Genomic DNA, 25,807 nt, shown 5'->3' with positions numbered 1-25,807 from the left:
GGAGACACCACAGCTTCCTTCCTTGGACACCAAGCTGCAGTGGAGATGCAGGCTGTCCATGCCGAGTCAGTGATCTCTGGCACCCAGAGGAAAACTGCTGCTTCACATAAAGGTTTACAAATATGACAGAGGTTCACTACCCTCCCAGTAGCCTAGTGAATCCTGAAGATGACTGAAATGTGCTTTCAAGGAAAGTATTTGGGTCCCCTAAACCTAACCTTAAACCATGCAAGACCACCAGGAAGAAGTGATAAGAAATAGTAATGGGTGGCTCCTTGCTCTGAAGAAGAGGAACCCATCTGTGAACCTGACCTGTGATCTCGGGAGGTTTGCTGCTTTTTGGGGACCTGGATCCAGGATAATGTTGAGAGTCTGCCACAGCTTTTCTGACACTCTTACTATTACCCCCTGCTGTTCTTCCATGTCAATATAAGTAATGCTGCCCGGAAAGTATCAAAAGTGAATTCAAGCTCTCCGGGCAGTAGTAAGGGGCATAGGGGCCCAGGTGTTGATGTCCTTATTCCTGCCAGTGAGGGGAAAGGCTGTGAAGAGGAGGCAGGTGGTAATACATATCCACAACTGGTTGTGGAGCTGGTTGTGGTGAGAGGGTTTTGATTTCTACAAGTATGGAACCCTGTTTGTGGGTAAACATTTGCTTGGGAGAGATGGGATCTTTCTCACTGAGTAGGACAAAGTTATCTTTGCCAGCAGAATGGCTGACCTGGTAAAGAGGCACTTTAAACTAGGAATGACAGAGGAGAGAGAGTTACCAGAAGCACTCTGAGACAGTGAAGGGAAGGGAGTTATGATAAGTAAAGGGCCTGGAGTGACATGACCGAAAGGGATCACAAAATCAACAAAACAAAGCTTAAGCAGGGTCACCTGCAAGATGTAAGCAAGGATGTGCCTACAAGGCACTATCACAGAGAAATCTTCCCATCTCTTTGGGAAATCAGCATGTGGGGTGCCTCTGTAGTGCCCATACACTAATGTTTGCAGCATGGAGAGTAAGCATGATGACTTAGGTATCAGTGAGCAGCTGTGGGGCTGCCTTTTTATGGGGCTCACAGATGAGGTCAGATGGATCATGTAACTTGAGTGATGCAATGGAGGGATACAGAGTCCTTTGGGAAGAGGGGAGAAAAATGATGAGGTGGGGTTGCCCTTTATGAGGCAGAACAGCTGGGCTATATGGAGCTCTTCCTAGGGACGGATGATGAGCCAACTGAGATCTTGTGGGCAACTACCAAGCACACCAATGTAGGTGATACTGTATTGGGTCAATAATCTTTAAACAATCATGGTGACTGGGAGAAGTGCTGAAGACTGGAGGAAAGGAAATGTCAGGGAACTACAGGCCAGTCAACCTCACATCAATTCTTGTCAAGGTGAAGGAGTGTATTGTCTACCTAGACTTCAGGAAGGCTTTTGACCTTTTCCCATGAGATTCTCATAGTTAATAGAGTATGAGCTGGACAAGTGGACAGTGAGGCAAATTGAAAACTGTCCTAAATGGGTGTGCCCAGTGGCATGAAGTCTAGGTGGAGCCCAGAAGGTAGCAGTGTACCCCAGGGGTCAGTACCAGCTCCAGTACTGTACAACATCCTCATTAATGATTCGGATGATGGGGCAGAGGGTACTCTCAGCAAGGTTGCTGGTGACATGTAACTCGGATGAGTGACTGATACACAGTAGGGTCATACTGCCATGGGCTGACAGGAACCTCATGTTCAACAAGGGGAAGTGCAAAGTCCTGGGCTAGGGAGGAAGAACAACATGCACCAATATATGCTGGATCTGCCCAATGGAAAGCAGCTTGGTGAAAATGCTCCTGATAGACACCAGGTTGAAGTGAGTCAGCAATGGGCCCTTGTGGCTAATAAAGCTAATGGCATTCTGGGCTGCATGAAGGAGTGTTGTCACAGCAGGTAGGGGAAAGAGATCTTTCTCCTCTACTTAGCACTGCTGAGCTCGTACATGGAGTGCCAGGTTCAGTTCTTGGCTTCTCAATACAAGAGACGTAGACACACTGGAGAGAGACCAGAGAAGGGCTATGAAGGTGACTAAGACACAGGAGCATCTCTCCTATGACGAAAGGTTGAGAGATTTGGGACTTTTCAACATGAAGAAGAGAAAACTTGGTGGGAAATCTCATCAATGTATATTAATACATTAATATATACATTTATATATATTGATATAATATGTTTACAGAGGATGAAGCAAGGCTTCTTTCAGTGGTGCCCAGTGACAAGATCAGAGTCAATGAGCATAACTTGAAACTTAGGAAGTACCATCTGAACATCTGCAAATGCTTTCTAACTGAGAGGATCACCAACCACTGGCACAAGTTGCCCAGGGAGGCTGTGTAGTCTTCATCTGCGAAGGTTCTAAAAGGCTGCTTGTACATAGTCACTTCTAATTACTATTTACAATTTTCACCTAAAAATGGCTTCCCACTATGTAACTGAATGTACACAGACCATTTCCTATGAAGAGGGACAGACCTGAGCTAAGGTTCTATCTCTCTGATTTGTCCTCATTTCCTATATAATAATCTTATGAACCTCCCGTAATCTCATGGCTTCTAAATATTTACCTGGGCCCAGAAGAATCATAATAGATCTAGTACTTCTGTTTCTCTTCTACTAGTAGAAGGCACTTTCAGAGATTGCCTTTCTGTGAAGACTTAATGTATCAACTTGAATTATACAAAAGCATAGGTACAAGACAGAATAGAGGAATTAATTCTCTGCAAGGTCAAGAAAACTTGAATTAAATTGTTTCTAAGATTTTGCTATAGAAATCAGCCAAGAATTGGGAATAAGGCAATATGAAGGAAGATCTCAGGCACATGACACCTTGAAAAAAAGTAAATATTATGAAGAGATGGTTTTTAAGAGTTTTATAGTTAAACAGTTACGTTTATAATTGTCTCGGTTTTCCTGCTCTCACTCTCTTCTCTTCATGTCTTTTCCCATATTTTCCTTTTACTGCCTTGCATGTCTCTCATATCTTCTGCCTTTCTTTTTTACTGTTCAAAGTTGAAGGTAGGGCACTCCTTCTAGGATGAAATTACTGTGTACTATTCAGAGCTCCCGGATTAAACATTTATGTTATCCAAGCTCATTCATGGACAAAAAAATAATGTCTTTCTTCCTGCTCTAAAACCTCTTGGCAATTGTGATGGAGAGTGGAAAGCTCTGCTCTTCTTTTGATCCTCAGAAACCAAACCTAAGAAGTCAAAAAACACCTTGAAGTCTGCATAATTTATACCTACAGCTATCAAAAACTGGTGTCTTAAATTTGTTTTCTGGCTGACATTTGAAACATCAACAGATATCTCGTGTATTGTCCCTCCCTCTTAGACCCACAATAACTCTCTCATTGCCTCTGCTTATCCAGTGAATTCTTATCAGAATTGCCCACTAACTCAGATGCAAGTTTGCAGACTACACAATGACAAAACAAGGCTACAATAAATAAAATTCTAGATTAATAATACTTCTACCCTGCTTTCTCTACAGCAACAAACATATACTATGTTGAGAAGACTTATTGTTAGCTGCTTTTATTGGGAAAAATTTTGGTTTTTCCAGTATTACATTTTCTAGGATGAGACTTAGAAATTAGAGATACTAAATTATTTAAACTTAGGTAAAATGGACCCTGATGGCCTGCTGATTTTTGCAGATGTTGCATTGTCAGTGTGCAAAATGCAACACAATTTTAAAAAATCCTTAGTGTTCATCATGTCCACCAGAAAAAATGGTTTTTTTGTCCACTTGCAAGGTTTGTTTCTCTTAAGGTTTTATCACCAACATATTTTTAGGTTATTGAAATCAATGAAGATGGTGACAGTCACAAGAGAGAATATTTTGTCTTGATATTGTTAATCTATTTCATTAGCTTACTACACACTTCTCGTTTCTTCTGCCTTTTTGAAATGCCACCTACACTGATAAAATTACATTAAGAGTTCTCAATATTTCCATGAAGAAGCAGAGAAATCACATAAAAAGATGACTAGTAAGAAGTAGGGAAAAACAAAAGATTCACTTGAGATGAACAGAATTCACCTTATTTTAAAAACAATCCCAGACAAGGTATTCAGTGGGAGGAAAATATATATATTTTTAAAAGTCCAGAAATATCATGAATATGCTATCAAATGTAAAGTTAAAATGCAGTTTCACTGAATTTCAACATGAGATGATTGTAAAAAGAAGTAACTGAAGCCACTCTACAGGAAGTGCCCTATCATAAAACAAGGAAGCCCTCTTAATGTGCCAGTGCAATCAAATGCCAACTTCCAGTTTGAAACATACTATGAATAAAAATGTTTATAAATAAAATTAAAAATATGCAGGAAATAACAGAAGAATATGGAAGAAAGGTAAACTAGGATTACTCATATGCAAATAAAGCATTATCTGAAAACCAATACATGATTATACTTTTCTCTGTTTTCCAGTCATATTCTGTAGCCTTTACATCTTCTTCAATACTGGTGGCTTCCAAAAGCTTTGACTTACTGATAGTTAAGTATAACTTCATTCTCATGACTCTTCCCACTGAAGCATGAAATATAGTAAACAACAAACCACAGGAATATTGCTTGGTTTGCCTAATTCAAAATACAATCCCAAACAGGTAGTGCCAGGCAGCAGTAAAATTTGAGGCACCAACCACTGCATAATCTTCAATCAACTGAAAGCTGATCTGTGAATCAGAAACGACACATCCAGGCCTTTTCTGAAAACTGTGTGCTGAAAACAGTGTTGTGGTTTAGGAATGTTATTCTCCAATTTAGTGTTTCCAGTGAAACCATGAGCCTCTTGCTAACACCCTCTTCCCCCTCCCCTGCGGTGGGATGGAGGGGAGTCAAAGACACAAAAAGGTGAAGATCATAGAATGAGATAAGAACAATTTACTGAAAACAGCAATGAGACAAGAGAATGAACTGTGACAGCAGCAATACTAATGACAGAGGGTACAAGAAAGAGGTGAACAATTCTCATGGAAACAATTCCTGACTGCTCCCTCCATCACACTGTGCTGAGCTGGAAGGGACCCCTTCTCCCTTGAAGAGATTCCCTTCCCCCAACTCTCAGCAATGAGGTGAGGTGGCATAGAAAAACTTCTGCATCCTGGCCATGCCCCTTCCTGGATACTGCAAAAATTAACCCTGTCCTTCCTGGAACCAGGACAAACAGCTATAACTCTTCAGGCTTGATAAACACTAAAACTAGCCCAGCTTTGAGCAGCAGGCTGGATGAGAGACCTCCGAGCTCTCTTCCAACCTAAATTACCCTATAGTTACATACCACAGCAAATACTTTGAGCTGAATATCCCAAAAGTATTTTGTAACCTCATTTATAAATCTTTGCCCCAGAATTAACTTTTGAAACAGAATCTTCTCCCAGCGGATGAAAACAGGGCAGCAATCCATAAAATCTAGGACACAGAAGCACAGTAGGTATGAACTTGTCCTTGTTAAGTAACAGAACTGAGGAAGTGTGTACATTATTCTTATATCAACTTACACAGTTTAAACATTAACCCAGTAGAAACGATATTTATGGTTGTACAAACAGACGAATTATTCACAAAGGATGCTAAAAGTGAGCTGAACTATTGGCAGCCATAGAATACAGGTCACTTGAAAAGTCATATTCCTTGAATCCAAGTAATGGCAAGAAAGGGAGCCTCAAGCCACACTAGCAGTATAAGATGAATAGATATTGCCCATGTTCTTTAAGAACTGAAAGCACATTAGTGTAAAGTTCTCCATTCTCTCTACCTACCCTTTGTCTCTCTACATGACCTGGAGAATAAGGAAGATATAATATTTTTTAATAAGAAAGAGAAGATTTTTTTTCATCAAGGAAAAGGAAATGGTGATAACCCAAAGTCTCGGCAGAAAGGATTCCTAAAAGAAACAGCTGAAATAGAAGCAAGAGATCCTCTGTGATCTTGGCCATCAGAGATAAATTGGAGTAAGACTCATAAGCTAAGCAATTGAGACAACTGTCTAATTACAAGGCAAAGCAAACCAAAAAGACAGCTTGATGACTTTGAGGGGCAGCTAACTTGCAGGCAAGTTAGGTGAGCTTTAATTATTCATGAAATAAGATAAGGTACAAATTGCAGAGGGACTGGAGACAGTGATCTAGCTAAGAAAAACAAGTCATCAGCCCAAAAACCCCTGAAGTTAGATGGCAGGTAAAGAGATGCAATCAGGGTTCCTGTGGACTAAACTACATGGGTATCAAGTTGCTATGCAAGAACAAGAAGGAGCATCTATCCCCCCGTGTGTTTAGGTGGAAGGACCACTGGAGGAAATTTAGATAGATATCCAAACTGTTCTAGATTGAAAAAAGAGAAAGAGATCAGTCAAACTGTTGCAGTCTTTTTGGGAGATGGAAAAATGAGACAACTGCCCTGTCTTGCTGCTAAGAGTAAAACCACCTCAGTTATCATATAGGCTTCTCTAAAGATCCCATTAATTTATTTCTGCTTATTTTATTTTGCATGAGAGTAAGAGATTACATTCAGTTACTTCTGATCTAATGGCTTGTAATGTATTTTCATTATAGATAAGACCATTCACATCCCAAGCTCAGTGGCATTTTACAACAGATAGAGAAGTTTTAGATGCTATTCAACTGTTCTGTCACTTTCAAAAAAATGTCAGAAGAATAGTTTTGCCTGATGCTCCTATAGAGGGAAAATTATAATTTCAGTTGATGTATAGACTTATACCAGCACCTGAGTGTCACTAAGAGGCCTTGATGGTCTTTCCTCTGGGGCCTCCACCTAGCCTTTAGTCCTGTGTCTTCAGTGCCTGCCATAGACCACCTGTCCAGCAGTCACTAGACCTGACCCTGGATTGTGGACTGATTTGCCAGCTTGGCCTTGGACCTGCTTCATTGCCATGGACTTACTTGCCTGATGATCTGCACACTTGGCTGATCCTGGCCTCGATCCCTGGGTCTGCCCTCCTCTCTTGCAGCAGGACTAGGTTTTGCCCCGCTGTTGCATGCTCTCCTGCTCTACTGCTGGTGGCTCCCATCCCTCACTGCTCCCAGACAGCAAATTAATTAGTTCCTGCAGTTTTTCATGTGCTTTCACGGTCTGCACAGGGAAGGGAGAAACTCTACATGGAGTTGAAAAAGGAAGGATTGAGCTCTAATCATTTTGAAGACACAGGACTCAACATGCAGTATAAAAATCACTGCAATTCAAGGAAACCTTGACTGAATCTTGCATTGCTTGAAAGCTGTAATGAATCACAGTAAATTGAGTTTGCAGACAGAGAAGGTTGTTGCTCACCTTTCAAGAGAAATGCAGAGACTTTGAACTCAAGTGCAGCACTCTTGCAAACCCTTGAAAGTGCTGTTTTAGAACTTCTTAAGTGACCCTGACAGACAGGAAGTCCCTCCTGCTGTCCCAAAGGAAGACCAAGAATCTCTATGCTGTGTTTGTTTAGTGTTATCCTGAGAAACCCCGCACAACAAAAGTTTAACAGTCTACCCTTTCTATTGGACTTTTTTTCACTTCTGGTCTTTCTCATTAAATATGTTTCCAGGTGACCCAATGCTTTTTACAGACTTCTCTGATCTACTTCCTTCTTGAAGATGATACTAGGACTGATCTTCCAACTTCCGTCTAATGAACACTAAGTAGATTTTCAGTTTACTCTGTGTGTCTTAAGGGTCAATATTGCATTACATCAGGGTCATGCAACAACAGCTCTTTGCTTCCTTTCTACTTTTTACAATAAGTTCAGCAGTTTAAACATCTTGCCCATTACTCAGTTTGTGGTCCATTGTTGCGCTTTCCATATGTTTCTCTGGAGATCTGAGATCTGCTGCCTATGTGGCCATTCTGCATTTTTTTACTTAAATATTGTTGCTATTAAAACCTTTAGAAACATGCTGGTTTTGGCTGGGGTAGAGTTAGTTTTGTTCACTGGGTCTAGCACGGGGCTGTGATTTGGATTTTTGCTGAACACAGGGTTGATAATATAGAGGTTTTGTTATTCCTGAGTAGAGCTTGCATAGAGCAAAGGTCTTTTCTGCTTTTCATACTTCATTGCTGGCAAGGGGCTAGGCATGGGAGGCTGGAAGGAGACGCAGCTGGAACAGGCCCCCATGACCAAAGGGATATTCCAGAGCATATAACATCATGTTCAGTATATAAATGGGGGAAGAAGGGGCAGGGGGGGAATGTTTGCAGTGTCTTCCCAAGTAGCTGCTATGTGTGATGTGGCCCTGCTCTCCTGGAGATGGCTGAACACCTGCCTGCCTGGAAGAAATGAACTAGTTCCTTATTTTGCTTTGCTTGTGCACATGGCTTTTGCTTTCCCTATGAGCCTGTTTTTATCTCAACCCCTGTGTTTTCTGGCTTTTACCCTTCTGATTCTCTCCCCAAACCTGCTCATGGAGGAGTGGCCAAGCAGCTGTGTGGCACAAGGCTGCCAGCTGGAGTTAAACCAATATCAATATCATTCTGAAACTTAATCCTGTCCTCTGCAAAGTACTTGCAGCTTTTCCCAAGTAGGTATAAACTGCAATTTAATAAACATTTTGTCTATCATACTATCTAGAGAAAATCTTATCTCTTTCTAGAGTATACCACTTGACAGAATCTTATCCTTCTTGTTTGACAGTATACCACTGATAACTACTCACTGAAATTATTTCCAAGATAGAGAAGGGTAAAGCATACCGAGCTTTTTTGGTGACTTTTTGCTTCAGCATTTGTTTTGAAAACAATTATTCAACTGACCTGATGTCAATTAACTTTTGTGGCAGGAATATTGGTTAGAGACTAGAGTGCTTTTACAGTATCTTCACCAATATTAAGTTTTCCTACTTTTCTCTAGGAGCACTTTTAACGTTTTATAAGTCATAAAATATCACAAATCACCTATCACACCTCCTTGAGACCTATTACTTTGTCATAGAGGGAAATCAGATTGCTTTACATGATTTATTCTTGAAAAATCCAATTTCACTATTGTTTAGCATCTTTTTATCTCCTGTCTGATTCTAAACAGATTATCTGCTCAAGTGTCTTTCCAGGAATCAAATTTAGCCTGACTGGCCTATAATTCCCTGGGCCTTTGTGTGTTTTCTGGAAAGACAGACACAAAGGTTTCTTCCCTCCCCCCACAATTCATTTACTTTCTATCCTTTAATTCTCAAAGCTCATAAGGGAAGAGTCTAAGATTTCTTAAGTATTCCACAGTGAATTAATTGTGCCAGACAATCTGAAAATACCTGACTCATCTAAGATGACTCTAACCTGTTCTTATCCCTCTTCCCTTGTTTTAATTATGCTAGTCTTCAGAGCACAGTCAGCCTGTTTTAAAACCAATGCTGAGGAAGAAAAAAAACTCTCAACAACCAAACAACCAGGCACTCCTCTCTTAGTTTTACCTCTCTGATAATTAATGGGCCAACTCTTTTCCTTGTCTTGCTCTGACTCATTACATGTAAGATGTTTTCTTTTACTCTATTGTTAAAACCATGCTTAAAGGCACTTAGTCCATACTTTATTGTAATTTCTATGACCAAAATGTTGCTCAGGGTGAAACTTGATCTGTGGGACGCATGATATGTGATCTTGTTAGTTCTGGGGGCTTCAGACATTTTTGGCTCAGTAAGCTCCTCCAATATCTTCAGCCATAGACTTAACGGATTTTGTTCCTCAGTGTTCAGATTGATGCTTATAAATAAATCAGAGTACAAAAGGAACATGAAGAAATTGGATTTATTCTCCCTTTTAAGTGAACCAGAGTAAGGATACAAGCCTCCCTCAAAAACATAAGCTTTTGCAAATCAGAGTATGAAGGAACCTTTGCACTTGGGTGCAATGACCTTTGGTATAAAAACAGGCATGTGAAAGCATGGGTAGCTTTCATCACAGACACTCAAATAAACCCCAGAAGGGAATTCAGTTTACTCAGTACAGTAAATGTGACCTATTAAGAGAAAGCCAAATAGGACTGAAACAGTGGGACAGTTTCTTTTTCCTTAATTGCTATTTCCTTAATGCTATAAAGGAACTAGCTCCTTGGAAGTCTGATATTAGTATCTCTCTGTGTGTAGTAGAAATTATGCAAATCTTACCTCAGAGAACCTTTGTACATCCTGGGTTAAAGTTCCTACTCTCTTCCAATGATAATGTTTGAGTAACTTCAAAATTGCTGGATTCACTGCATTATCAGATGGCACTGTCCGGAAGAAATAAGGATATTTTTTCTTATCAGCCAACTCTGGAGTTGTTGCTGCAAATGAGAGCTGTAAAATATCAAAGAACAAAAAAATGAAAGTCACCATAAGTCATCTATATGTCAGTAAAAATACTTTGCTTTTCTCAGTGCAACAAGACACTGAGAATCTGTGCATTGCTGTCATGTAGAGAAGTTTCATCACCATACAACTTGAAAGTCCTACCAGTACCATTTACTTTTAAAGAGATTTTTGAAATATTTTAGCTCTATAAACCACCTGCTGCAAAATTAAACCAGGGAATCTTAAAAGTCAGTGATGTAAAATCCTCTGTTTAAAATCATGCATCTTACACATAGCACTGAGCAATAAGGCCTAAGGGAGTAAATCTCTTTGATGAATTCCCCATCAGTTTCTCTTCATAAAAGTTGAGAATACCTCCAAGAGAATATTACATTCTCAAAGTCTTATGTATCTTAAATTGCTGGGTGAACCTCTAGTAGTACTTCTTCCTATCTTCAGGTAATAAAACAGCTCCAGGTAACAGAAAAAGAGAAAATCATTATGTTAGCCAAGGCTGCAACTCAGAAGTTTACTTGGGTCCCAGCTTCCTGCACTGAAGCAGCCCCCTGTGGTTTCTTTCATAAAAGAGGATTCAATGGCTAAAACACTGGAATTTGTTCACGGTTTGAGAATGCTTATAACAAAAGAAAAAGGAAACCTTTTAAAACATGCAAAAACAAACAGAAAACTTCATTGAATTCTTCTGCTCGAGTTAAAAGTGGCCTATTTTTGTGAATGTTTTTCAGACAGTGTTTTGAAGAGAATGCCTGCACATTCACTTTTTGAAAACACTTCTACTCCAAAGATACTTCTGGTCATTCCCTCCAGTTCTTTTTAGGCTGCTACGAATGTGCTTCTCAAGCATTTTTTCAGCCAGGAATTTTGATTGAGGGGTTCCTTAAAGTACTGTTTTGATGCAAATAGGTTTGACTGAAAAAAAATAAGCTCCCTAAAACAGTTGTTTAAAGTCTTTCAAACTCAATAGAGAGTAAAAAAATGTATGTAAATTCAAGACTATATAAGTATAGACCAAACATAGCTTTAAGTTTGCACTTTTTAAACCAAGCAATCAATATATTTGGGTTAGATAAGCTTTTTTGAAATTCAGAATAGACAAGTTCAATCTTGAAAATCTGAAAAAAACAGTTCAAATCTTTTCTTCATGCTTATAAAAATCTAGGTTTAGCCTATCAGAGACAGGACTTATTCTCTGCCTGATTTTAGACTCACAAAGAATATACTGCATTGCTATAATGGCCTGAATATAGTTTGTTTTCCTAACCAAAAGAAATCTAAACAACTTAAAGTGTACATAACTTGGACAGTTTACAGTATACCTTTCAAAATAGAATCTCACTGGTCAGGAGATAGTGAATAGTGTAACTGTCATGTAATTCCAAGGTTAAACATTTTTAATATAGCAACTGATCTTTTAATAAATTTCATTTAAAAAGCGCAATATGAGGTGTTATGATTTATTGTCATCTTGATTTTCCAAAACCATTCCCATAAGGAAAGAAGAATGAACGTCTGCCAAGTAGACCTATTCAGCTTTTCTGTTTAGCCTGGTAGTGCTGAACATCATGCATTCACTGCACAATGAAGGTGGAAATAAGGACCTGTACTTCTGACTGAAAAAGCGAGAACACTTGATGTTAGAAATCCAACATGAAGAGGAATACCTCTCGGCAGCGCGGCTGCTTGCAGCCCGCTGACTTCAAAGGACTTGATTTTCAAATTATCATGGTTTTGGATCAAACGTAATTCGATTGATCCTTCAGAAAAAGAAGAGAAGAGCAACACTGAAGTAACAGTAGTGGCAGAAAACATCAGCAAGGTTCACCTAGTTCAGGTTCATAGATTGAATGGTAAATTTTTCTGATCAGTAGTGCAAAGCTCCATAGTAATGAGAATCATCTCTACGTGTGTGATCTGGCTTTAGGATGAAGATCTGTGATATAAGCAAAACAATTCAAAACCATCCTTTGTGATTTTTTAGTGACTTAAAGGGCCTGAGTTAGTATCCTAACTGCTCAAATTTCCTTGGAACCAAGGAAGCAAAACCTTACCTCTCTTCATTGCTTCCAGAAAGATGAAGTCTCATAACAGATTTCTCAGCCATGTGAGGTGAGATGAGATGAATACAGGTTTATGTGTAAAACTAATGACACCTGAATTGCAAAAGAACAGTCCTCTTCATTTCCTTTTTAAATTAAGGTTTTTATTAAAATAAAAATCTGGAAAACTTCATGCTCAAACAATTCTCAGATTGTAGGATATATTCAGAGGTCTTTAATTCAAGCATCACATATATCATGGTTGGTCTCATTCTGCATCACTTTGACATTTAATAAGACACTCATAAGAGATGGAAAAATATCCTGAAAATGTTAAATCATTGAAAATATTTAACTTTTCATAAAATCGTCTCTGTAAAAGTGTGGGACATGGAATGAACTTAACCCAAAAGTCACCAGCACTCAATATTCTGCTTTGAGAGGGACAAGGAAGAAAAATGGAAAAAAACCTCATTATGTTTTAAAAAGTGGTAATAAAAAGATCATGTTAAGAAATGAACTGACATAAGGTAGACTTACTGGAAAAGTATGTGAGATAGCACAGCTATACGGAAACATCAGGAAAATACTCAGAACAAAATCTTCATTTAATTTGATAAAGCAAATAAGATCACAACACAGTCCACCCACATATGCATTTAGAGGGTACAGCTCTTGTCAACTGAACATTAATTCTCTGTATTTTAGGTCTTTTTTACTCATGGCTGATTTGAAACTTGCATACTGAAAGGCAAACTTTTCATAATCTTCACTTCATTCTACAGGATTGAAAGCCATTCTACTTTTTGTTAGAGTTTTTATAACTTTCAGTTATTTAGCCAAAAGTCTGGATGAATGGCAATCATATTGCTCATATAATTCTTTGCAAAACACAAAAGTTGGATTTTTCACATCATTGCATTTTCAATGTATACATATTCATGCACTGCTGAATTTTTTTACAGGTGTTTATACTTGCCTCTCCACGTTTAGGAAGAGTGAGAGATAAATGGTTATATGCAGGATTATAACTCAGCAATAAATGCCTGTGGGATGTATGATGTCATTCTTTCACAGAAAATTATTTTATATAACTGCTAAAAGGTGATGGCCAAAAGCCAAACTTCAAGAAAGGATGAATGAAAGGAAAAAAAAAAAGTTTTTTTCAAGTTGCTATAAAACAGAAGGCAGTGGACAGCTACCAGGTGATACATCATCATAGTGTGTGTGGTGTTTGTGTGTGCGCGTGCATAAACAGGCTCTGTGCATATGTGTGTGTAGATCTAGAGAAAAAAAACGACTCATATATATATTATCTATATATATCTGTTTGAATACTGTCAGAAAAACCTGCAGCTATGACCTAGATTATCTCTGACAAATCTTTCTTTAGAATATCTTTAGAATATCTGCTTCCAATTTGTGAGAAACTGGATCTGAACTTAAAATGAGTGTATGTAGGGAAACATTAGCTATGACTCAGATGGGAATTTCTGAAATGAAACTATATAAAACTTCGAAATAGAAAATAAGATTATATTTACCATTCACGAACTATAAACTATTAACTATAGTACAAAATGAGAACCTGAAAAACTGAAACATACAGAAGGATTTCATTAAGGAAGTTTTGGGGTCAGGCGTATGTGTCGATGAATCAAATTTTTCCAAGAAAGATGATATTTTTTGAAAACATTAATTTAGTTGAAAATCCACACATTTTCACGGAAATTTTGTCATCAACACAATAGTGAGATGAAAGAAAAAGAAAGTTCAAAGTGTTGAAAGGAACAGTTCTGCAGAAGGGGAGTAAAAGGTATCTTCATAATGCCACATTAAGTTTAAAAGAGGTGTGATAGATTAAACAAGAAACATCAGTCTGAAGTGCTTTCAAGTGCTTCTGTTTAAGGAAGTAATGGTGCATTCCCTTAAAGAAATTCAGTACAGGAGTGATAAGAGGGTAAGCTCTACTATCCATTTAAGAAAATGGGATGCAGCACTAATGAAATCAATGGGAAAGACTGAGAGTTATGTAAGAAAGTATGGATATAATTAGAAAGCTGAAACAAAATTAGGGAAGGAAACAACACCATGTACAGAGTGTATCTATCCCATATATGAGTCCAGAAGTTGGAAGCTGGAAGGCTGAATGAAGCTACACTGTTGTCCCATGTACTTCAGAGAGAAAGGAAGCCATCAGTAATGAAAAGTAAGCTTCTGCTATTCAGTTGTTTTATTATCTCTAGGAAGCATTTATGTCTAATATTTTTCACTGTAGTAGGGTACAGAAGTCTGGGAAAAATAAAAGTGCGGAACTGCTCCTGGGTAAACAGTCATTCTCATCTAACACAACGGGTCTGGTTAGGAGTCACATTTATTGAAACAAACCATATCAGCTAAAGTAACAGAAACCCTTAGCAAAGGTATGTAGGTCCAAATGTGTAGACCCCAGCTGAGTCTGACCCAAGGCGAAGGGACCCTAGCGGAACTGGGTGGAGCAGTCAAAAACGGCGATGCCAGTGCCAGCAGCAGCTGTGTGGAATCAAGTCCAGCACCTGAAGCAGAAGTGTGGCTCGACGTGGACAATCTAGCTTTCGGGGGTTGTGCATTGTTTTTCTGTTTCTGGCTCAGGGATGGGGAGCACCTGCCATCCTGTCTTTGCCTGGGTGAACCACATAGAGGTGTGTGGGAGTGGCCGTGTCTTTTCCCGGCAGCCAGCAGAACTACATTGAGGCGCTGAACACCTTTTTGTGTGTTAAGTATCCTCTCTTCTTGTATACTTTTGTTACTGATATTGCTGCTGTTACTGGGCATTACTTAGTCACTTTTGTTTGCTTTCAGCAAATTGTTATCTCAACCCATGGTCTCTGTCCCTCTCCTGCCAAAGCGGGTGGGGGGAAAGGAAGTGGCTATTTGGAGCTTAATTTCTACACACTGTGTTCATGGAGTATGATACAATGGAGGGGGGAAAAAAAAGGAAAAAAAGCGCTTTCAGGTAACAGGGTAACCTCCCTTGAATAAAATGTCATCTGCTAAGAGATTTGATTCTTGTTTGCAAATGGGGGAAATCAGCTTATTGAGCACCAGAGAGATTAACTTAGTTTTCCTAGGTTTCTGCACTAGGCTTGTACAAGTATTTTATTAATGACTGCTAGAAATTTAAATGTGCCCCTCTTGCTGCAAAACTAGTCCCGATGGAGAGGGTTTTATATATTTATATTTACTTCCTGCACCTTTTCTAGAAAGCTAAATTACGCTGATAAATCAGCATTGCTAAACAAGATATAAACTGCTGATTCAACTGATTGGTGCTAACATTTATCATCATAACTAAAGATTGCATGTCATGTATGCTTAGATAGGAAGCAATATTTTCTGCAAAAAAAAGGAAAATGCAAATAATTCTTTCCAAAAAAGGGGCAGAACATCAGAAAGCTCCACAGAAAATACTCTTACAATGGTACAGGATTGCACACACAGAACCTGGTCATAGGAAAATAACAAGGAAAAAACTCAGGAAGATGATAATTTGCAGCAATGTGTACTTGTGACAACACACACCACTCCTTTGTGTGCCTTGCCAGGAGCTCTAGTGCTTTGACAACCCTGTGCCAACAATAATGATACTCAAGTGCAAGCAAGTGATGGCTTGACGGTCCCAGGAGCCAAAAGGACCAGAATGGAAACTAATGAATAATGAAGAGTTAAAAGATTTGCCTGCTGCAACTCTTGAGACAGCATTAGATGAACAAGTGAAACAATACACTCTTAACCCAGAGACAGAGAACAGATTGAAGCATAACAAACTGCATTTTAAATGGAATGGTAATTATAAAATATAAATATTTAGGTTAAATGTTAATTCACAGTAACCTTACTATACAAGCCAACTTATCCAGGTGTGCAGAAACTACCACTGAACCTGATCTTGCCACTAGTGAAGTTATGAATAAATTTTAATATCATAACAGTACTTGAAATAAGAAAAAAAATATATATTTATTCTACAAGAATATTAAGGAGAACCTTAAATATGTGATAGTATGTATAATAAGAAAAGGGATATATTAGACTGCCTTTTCCCACCTCAATGCACAAAATGTGTCATCTAATCAGCTTTGATGGATGACTTAGAGGAAAGGCATGTGAAAGTAACATTGCAAAGACAGCTACAAGCACCTATATATTTGGGAAATATGTCAACATAGGAAGCTAAGTGCAGCAATTTCATTGACAGTTGCTTGCATAGTTCTTCAAAGCAGGTGAAAGCAACACACAGTAACAAAGGTAATATTTCTTGACAATTTACCTGTACAACTGCTGGTGATGAGTGTCTAGATACAGACAGCAAAAAAGTAGGTTCTGAACTGGACCTAGAAATTGTAGTGGCAGTCTTCCCTCCTAGCTATGCCCTAATCCTCATCTCCAAATAGCACAGGTAATAAGTTGACATAAAGAAGACATAACATACGTTGACTAAAGAAGAAAATATTAACAAGAAATTATGCTTTTCCAGCAGTGGTAAATCAGTTACATTTTTACCTGTCATACAATACTCTTAAGTAATTGAATGAAAGCTCTGGGGACTCCATCATTCAGAGGATTTTATGGGACTGGACAAACTTCGTTGTTATAACAAATATAACTCATAATTAAAAAATGGTCTGATAACTGAGTAAGGGCTTTCATTATGACAGCTGCAAGAACAAAATAAAAGTCTGGGAGAACACCTATGATGCCTCACTAGCTGGTACATGGACAAGATGCCTCATCCAAATGGGAACATGGATACACATTGTATTAAACTCACTGAACAAGAATAGATCTCATGGATGAACATCCCTTTCATCATCCGTAACACATTACCCATGTGATTAAAACTACTGTTCCTCTTGAAATCAGATGTTTTGCCAAACACTGCTGCCCAATATCATCTACCATTGCCTTCATTAATTCTGTGTCTGAAATTGCTTTCACTGACTGCCTTTTGGCACCTGGGAGTTTACAGAAAAAGCACTTCCAGCTGGTCTCAAGGTTGGAAGGCCCCTGCCTCAATGCTGATGGCATTCCAGTGAATTAATCTAATCACAATAAGATTGATGTTCAGCTGCATTTTGCTCTAGAGACATTTTAGGAAGCAATTCTGGCTACTGAACGAATAAATATTTTTGAGGACAGAAACGGGTTTAGATAAAATCCATATGAGAAGTACTTCAGCTGAAAGATGTGTGCCTACAGGTTAATGGAAGAGGAGCATTCAGTCCTGTTTCCTTCTTGGGCAGCCCAAACTACTCACAACATAATATGGTAGGACCCATAGATTTCTGAATACAAGAAGTCAGAGCAGACTATAAAGTTTGGTCTTCTGATGTTAAACTTTTTTAATCCCATAGAGTCTGTGGTTTAGGATGAGGAATAGTGATTGAGGCTCTGAGGCCCCCAATGTAGGAAGGATGTGGACCTGTTGGAGCGAGTCCAGAGGAGGACCACAAACATGATTGGGGGCTGGAGCATCTCTCCCAAGAAGACAAGGGTGAGAGGATTGGGGCTGTTTACCCTGGAGAAAAAAAGACTCTGGAAACACCTCGTAGCACTTTTCAGTACCTAAAATGGACTACAAGAGAGATGGAGAGGGACTTTGTACAAGGACATGGATTGATAGGACAAGGGGGAATGGCTTTAAATTGAAAGAGATTTGGTATTAGGATGAAATTTTTTTACTGTGAGGATGGTGAAGCACTGGAACAGGTTGCCCAGCTAAAGTGTAGATGCCCCAGCCCTGGAAGTGTTCAAGTCCAGGTTGAATAAGGCTTGGAGCAAGCTGATCTAGTAGAAGGTGTCCCTTCCCATGGCAGGGGGGTTTGAAACTAGATGATCTTTAAGGTCCCTTCCAACTCAAGCCATTCTATGATTCTATGAATTCATTCTCAGCTGATGGGTGTTATTTGTCTTCAAGTCATGGAAAGGATAAACAGTAGCTGAAAAAAAAAATAAAGGAAGAAAACAACATAGGCATTAGCATTACTGCTTCACCTGACTCTCAGCCTAGAATATTAACTTCCATGCATCATCACACCAGCAAGAGCCTACATTTACGAACTTTATAGAAAAAAAATGAGTTAAAAAGAATCCTTAGAACAACATTTCTGGTGAACAGAAAATAGAGTAGTTATTAGTGTTCAGAGTAAAATATAGTTACATATCAAATTCATGTCCAAGAAATGGGATCCATTTTAAGTTCTATTAGATACTGCCTCACAAACCTACGACATTAACCTTACTTCTGAGACATGTCGAGGAAGTATATGATGGAGTTAAGGAAAATGTCCTCCAATTCAATGGTTAACAGTGCAACCAGTAAAATTAACAGAGACTTAGAAGGTAGTTAGGTGAACGTGAGGCAGAATTGTCTCCAACAGATGATCTCACCCAAAATTAAAAATTTAGCATAAGGCTAAACTTGATTTTTTCACTTTTAATGGAAAATAAACTATTGCCATCCTCTCTTCATTGCATAATTTTTCTGACCGTTCATTTGAAAAGGTCTATCGGAGTCTAACAAAATCATTAATTCCTTTTTCCACACTCCAGAAACTATTTTAAGAGCTATATTAAACACAAATAATTTGCACCTAACACGTGTTATGCTTATTGCTACAGGTTGAACAGAGCATTAAAATTAAACATCAGATCTACTGAAGTTGCTGCAAATTTTTGTTTCAATTTCCAAACAGAATAAGAGACAAAATCTTTTGAGCATTTTCAAAAATGGAACTGCATTGCTAAAGAGGGCTGTGTATTTTTGTCTGTCACACTCAGTTGCTTAGCATTTGGCTACTGGCCTGGATTTTATCAGAATTCAGCTTCAAATCCCTGTTCTCCTTCAGTCACAGCATTATCGTTTATCCCAAACCAAGGAAAGTTTCCTACACTCATACTCTTGGTACCCGATCTCCTTGCTTCTTGTCTGTAACAAATTATCCTCAAAATCTAGTGGAAACCAACAACCTCATAAAATATTTCACCTTTGATAAAATAGACAATATTGCCATAATTCATTTAAAAAAACCTTCTTTCCAGACCTATTCACAACAGTGTGTTCCTGGCTGGCTGCCCAAAACTATTATCATTCTATTAGTATTGTTTGTTTGTCAGATTTCATCCAGCTAACACATGCTAAAAGTACAGCTGTTCCGTTTACATTTGGTCTTTAAATATCTGTTTTATTCTTTTTTCTTCTACCTCTAAATGATGAAAAGAAGGCAAAAAAACCTCCCCAGTATAAGGCATAAAGATACCTTAGATGTGCAATATTGTTTTTGGGAGCATATGAACCCTGCACTCTACTGGAAATCAGGAACAGGATCATTGGTGAGTTTAAGATCAAAATTTCCCAGTTCTTCTGTGGAGTGGACACTCCAATACAGTCCCAATTCAGTTCTTTCCATCTTTTATTTATTTTACTGGAATACAACACCTTAAGAAATAAGGCACATCATGTTAGCTCAAGATTTACTGAAATCTTTAAAAAAGTTCTGAATGAATGATTTGTGTATTTCTTCATTCTCTGGTTTCAAACCTAAGCATGAAATCCCAGATTTTTTCATGCTAAAACAGGTGACATACTCACTATGCAATGTAGTAATACACAAAGACACTGTTTATTCTAGATGGAACTTCACATCTCAGAGATAACTTATCAGGTCCTGGGAGCAATACCCCATCACTAAATCTGTACTCAGCACGGGCTAATTTGCCTTTTCTTTCAGCTCTGTAACTTTTCTGATATCTCAGCACTGCTTGCTGCAGTTACACCCTACCAGAAATGCTTACAGAGTAGTCTGACATCAGTCATTTGGTACCTTCTCTAATAGTGGGTAAAGAAGGGCTATGCTACAGAATTCAAAGGCTTGCTGGAGGGGAGATGTTGCAAAAAAAACTGGTAAAAAATCAGGGAACTTTCTTTGCCAGCAGATGTTGCCAGCAAAATAAATACTGCTTGCCCAGCAACAAGGGCAACTTGGGTTACACTGCCACTAAAAACCTTCAGCAGAAATGTCAATCACAATTATGATTAGAATATATTTGGCATTAAAATATCAAATGTGTTGTTGATCCTCCTCTAAGAAATAACCAAGATCGTGCATATTTTATGCATACTTTCTTTATCTGTGGTCAGCACAGATTTTAACATGATGCTCTGGAGAGGAATCTACATGTACGAAACCTTTTAGCAACAGTCAACTTAAAGCTGCATTCTGTGTTTTTTAATCTGTAAGAAGTTGTAAAAAAAATCTAATAAGGCATTATAATCTATTTTTATAAAATAAAAAATGTCAAAAAGTCTTGGTTCAAGAACAGTTACAAAACAAAAATCCCCTCTCTGTTGTCACTGGGGAAGTGGAAGAAGCCAGGAATGTTTCCTTCCAGTGCTGATGGCTCCAGGACATAAGCTAATTGGTGCCCGAGGAAACCTCAATGTGTTTTTCTCAATACCTATGCCTTGCAGGTCACTTCAGCAGCTCCTGTTAACTTAATAAATGTTTCTTTATGCCTGCATTTGATTTTAAGTACAGTACTTGCCCCTGGTCTTTGAATGCATGCTGGGTACAAAGCATTAACATTATCTACACCATTTAAGATTATGCACACTTCAATTAGATCTCTCAGCCATTTTTCCTCAGTTGCTGCCATCGCCCCAGTTCCTGCAGGCTGAAAGCTGAACGTTTTCTCTAGACCTCATTATCTTTTTTGTCACTTAGTCCATAAAACTGTTCACTACGATCCCATCTACTCCTGAAAATAGTCCTTATCCACCTGCTCTTCTTACAATATTTTCCATAACTTACATCCATCCAGGTGAGATAGAAACTGAACTAAATCGCTCCATATCCATGTGCAGTACCAAAGGCAATGTAGCCTTAATTTTTCACATGCAAGGAATAGCTTTGTGCTCGATCTTTGTCACAGAGCCAGGGAAGTGCTTGAGAATATAGTTTAATTTTAAATATTTCAATAGTTTTATTGATTTGAGAGAAGGAACTCATATATGAAAAGTCAGACATGCATTAGAGTTTGGTACTGTTTATTAGTTTTGGAACCTGCTTTAAGTATCTCTTCTAATTCAATCTCATGTATTTCATTATTTATTACTCCCTTCTACATGCAGTGATTAAGTTGTAATTTTTAAAGTCACTTGCCTCTTCTCAGCTCTCTTATTTGTGACACTGTTTTCTCAATTGCCATTTGATTTTTATACAACATTTCTGACCAAGTTGTTGTAATATTTGTGTGGGGAGGGTTTCTTTGGTTAGTTGGTTGGTTGGTTTTTTTAACCACATACCTTATGGCTTTGTCTACTTGGTCTCAACCGTTTTCTGACTTGGCCTTCTGTTATTTTGGGTACTACTGAGTTATTTTGGTCTTTTTCAAACACTGGTCTTGGACGTATTCCTGATAAATGTGAACTTGTCTGCTATTTTTACTGCCTCTGCATGGGACAAACTCATGATGGTACAGACAGCAGGGAAAATGAAAAGCATCTGTGACAGGTGACTGGTACAATTCCTGATCTGAAAATTTAAACCGTTCATATTCAGCTGGAGATTTCAGAAACGAAATTGGTGATCTGTATTGCTTTTCCTGAGGAATTATATTTTATTTTATTCTAATATAGTTTCATTATGAATTTTGAAGTACCTCCTCCAGTTAAAATAATGTCAGCTTTATCAAGAAGATATATATCAAGAGATGCACTAACAACCAATGCATTGTGCATCTGGGTGAAAAATGAAATGAGATTCCTTGTATTCACTGTCTTTTTTATGAGCAGGTTATTCAAATTCTCTGAAGTTGAACAGCTAAGTTTCTTAAATGAGCATCAAATTTCTTTTTCCTTTAAATATAACTACTAAACAGAACTACATCTTTGAGACAACTCCAGGTACATTTTTACACTTAGCCAATAAACCACAAGTGACAGAGCTGTAGTAAAAATGAAGACACTTTTCCTAATATGCATATGGTGCCTTTGCAGCTTGTTCACAGAAACCACTAGAAATGAATAGGGCATTTTTTACTTTTTTTCTTTTCTTAATTTGTTTAGCATCAGATTAATCCAGTTTGATATCCATAAGTTACTGGAATTGACAGCTTTTGTTTTTACATACCAATAGTTTATTTATTCTCCAGCTTCCTGGACCCCTGATTTTCCTCTTACAGAGAACTCAGATTACTCTGAGCAGAAAAACATGGCCCAGAGTACAGATAAGGAGTGAGTAGAAGGCAATTAGCTTGAATACAACCTCTTGACGCATTCCAAAACAAAATTTGTTAGATAAAAAGCAGGAAGGAAACCCTGTCAGGAAATTAACAACAGCAAGAACTGCGTAAGACACCATGAGATAGTTGGACAAGAGGGGAGAGGTGCTGTTTATAGCACAGAAACACACATTGGCGGGGGGGGAGGGGAAAGAGAGATGAACAGGCCCAAGCATGGACAGCCAGCATGGACAAATAAAGTGAAGAAAAGGAATCTTGGCCTTATTTTAATAATCTGCTGAAAGGCTGGCTTTGTGTCTATTTGGGCTGATACATGCAAACACAAGCATGTAGCCATGCATGGTTACGTGTCCAAATGTTCAATGAACGCACTTTAGAGGTCTGCAGCCACAGAAAAACCTGCGTGGATATCACAGACTGAAAGTAGAGGATAGCATGTTTTCGAAGACTTTTTCTTAAGTTTACGTGAGAAATTTTACGTCCCAGTATATTTAAAGAACTATAAAACTTCAAATTTGATGAGATTTATATTGGTACATCATAACTTATATTGACTTGTCTTAAGATGAGATGAATCACTCTCTAGAAGCATCTGCTACTAACTACTGTAGGCACCAGTGGGAGACTACAGTGACTGTATCAGATGCAGCCACCTACATTGCACTTGGTCGAATGAATCCCACAACAATTATCAGATCTATTTAAGCATGTGAGAAAGCAGTGAGCCACCTGGAAGACACTTTGGCCTCCTAACCCCTGAGAATTTTTAGGTATTTAATCTCTTTAAAAGGTTAAACAAAATGGTTAGTAAATCTGACAGTGCCTTAATCCTTCAGAAATCATAGTAAAGGAAAAATACAGATATCACACAATTTTTAAGTGGTTCCATATCTTCATTGTCTGCAAAAATTCTTAACATACTGCTAAGATTTTAGATCACTGAATTTTCACTGTAATTTCCCTCAACCTTAAACGCACTTGGAGGTTCAGGTCAGGTGTCTCAAAACAGTCTTAACCTTGTTCTTACCACATATTTCATCATAGCATAATACTTCCACTTATACGTAAACTATCCAAAGCAACTTATGAGGTAGCTGTTTGCTTTGTTGCATAAGAGTTGCCATTTGAGCCAGTGATTTTTTGTAGTGTCATTAAGCACGTAATGTCATCACATGCCACACCAATATAACAACCCTCTATGACCAACAATGTCATTCACCTTAAACCTCAAGCAATAGCTAAAAAACCAATGCCCACAGACTTTCAACTGCTCATTTCAGGATTCTGTACATACATCCACACAACCAAGGCTGCAGCTGGACCAAGCCCCTGCTATATCCCAGCTGCTGCATGGCACTTGGGCTCTCACAGTCAGCCGTGGAGGAAAAGCACTCACTCTCTGCTGGTGGTTTTCTGCATGTCCTGCTTGACCAAAAGATAAATGCAACACAGTTGAAATACAAGAAATGTACTTTAAATAACTAAATCAAAGAGAAGAGACAACAGCTTTAACCTAACCCTTTCTACAGTAAACTGCAAGGCTTTGCAGAAGCAATGGGGTAAAATTGAGGGGAAAAGGACACTGGACAGATACTGCAAACAAACCCAGCGATTTTTTATTTGGGGATTCAGAAACCATTATCCCCCATGACAGCCAGCCAAATATGGAAAAGATGCAAATGGGTAGAAGGCTTTCTCACTGTTCTTTGCACAAAATGGTGCACCAGACTTATGGTTTCCCTGGAAATAGTAGGAGCCACCAAAAAATAGTAGGAGTCAACCAAAGAAGCAAAACAGAGTAAAGCCTAAAAAACATATGATCACGAAGTGTTTTGAATTAGTGGATCTGGGGAAAAAAAAATTGAAATATTTTACTCTCAATCCCTAAACTGGCTATAAAATATGCTGGTGTCAGGATGTCATTCAAATAATAGTTGTCTCAAGTTCTTTTGTGCTAGATGCCTGTTTTCAAGTTACTGATCAAGTATAAATGGAACATCCCATTGCCGATGGAAAAGATTTTTTCTGTACTCACAAAGACTACAATAATTCAGAAATTTTGATGGTGATACTTATTGATATTATTGAGAACTCATAAGCATAAAGAACGTAAAGATTGATACACATAATCTTCCTGTTTTGAGAGCTTCTGTCTCACTGCCAGTAAAACCATGCATTTATTCAAGTTCTGAGCATGCAGGACTCAGCTCACTGCAGTTGCTGGAAGGGAGTTGGTCAGGAAGTGGCAGGGAAAGACAACATCTCCAAAAGGAATATTACAGATTCTGGGTATTTATGGTTCTGGATGCTTATTTCAGAAAGGTACAGCACTGCTTCACAGCAGCTTTCAAAGAGTGAGAGGCCACTTCAGTTTGTTTGGGGGGTGGCTGGGAACAGACATGTGCACCCTCTTTTCCCCATGTCTTCCTACCTCTCCCTTTTCTCCTGCAATACCCAATATCTGCCTCCTACTTGAGACTTGCAATACAAAGGCACAAAATAGACATTCCTCTATCTCTGGCATGACCTCAACTCACCTCCTCCTGCACTGCTCAGTAGAGGCAAGCATCAGAAGCTCTTCCTGGAGAAGATGGGGTACAAAGGTGGGAGTAGAACAAACAGTCCAGCAACTCAAAAGGCTGGAGAAAGTGGTACCTGCCCTGGTTGATCTGTCCCTTGCCTCCCTCTGCAGTGAACCCTCTTTCCCTAGCCACCACCTCACCACTGATCAGAGAAGGAGCAGACACCAGAGGGATGCCTGTCTCTGTGTTTGAGCACAGAGTTAAGGCAGGCACCTCTGCCCTCATGGCTGCCACCCAAACCTGGTGTTAACAGAGGCTCAAGCTGCTGATGCAGAGCACGACTGGGATTCGTAACGGGAGCCTGAGTGTGTGAGTCATGGCTGCTGGGCATTCTCAGGAAGATTCTGAGCCTTCTTTTCTTCAGGCTAAACAATCACAACTCTCTCAGGGTCTCTCATATGATAGACGCCCAAGTGCCCAAGTACCTTCATCCTTGCAGCGGTCTTTGCTAGACTTGGTCCAGTATGTCCATGTCTCCCTTCTTTTGAGGAGCCCAGATGTGGACAGACCACTGCAGATATGCTCTAGTCAGGGTTTTGCAGTGGAGAAGACTCACTCACCTTCCTTGATCTAGTGGTAACA

At 38.8% G+C, this 25,807-nt stretch overlaps 1 protein-coding gene across 5 annotated transcripts in view; it reads right to left on the bottom strand.

The window, feature by feature from the left end:
• The window catches only part of GABBR2 (gamma-aminobutyric acid type B receptor subunit 2), a 469,815-nt gene that overhangs the window by 267,611 nt on the left and 176,397 nt on the right, over positions 1 to 25,807 (bottom strand). For all 5 annotated transcript variants that reach the window (XM_069004222.1, XM_069004224.1, XM_069004225.1 and 2 more), the window contains one exon: positions 10,141 to 10,311. In XM_069004222.1, the coding sequence (XP_068860323.1) occupies positions 10,141 to 10,311 (171 nt within the window). The remainder of the gene's footprint in view (positions 1 to 10,140; positions 10,312 to 25,807) is intronic.

Source organism: Aphelocoma coerulescens, chromosome 2, assembly GCF_041296385.1.
Source record: "Aphelocoma coerulescens isolate FSJ_1873_10779 chromosome 2, UR_Acoe_1.0, whole genome shotgun sequence".
Lineage (NCBI taxonomy): Eukaryota > Metazoa > Chordata > Aves > Passeriformes > Corvidae > Aphelocoma > Aphelocoma coerulescens.
Note: the sequence above shows the minus strand (reverse complement) of the source record. Positions and strands in the feature narration are given on the sequence as shown.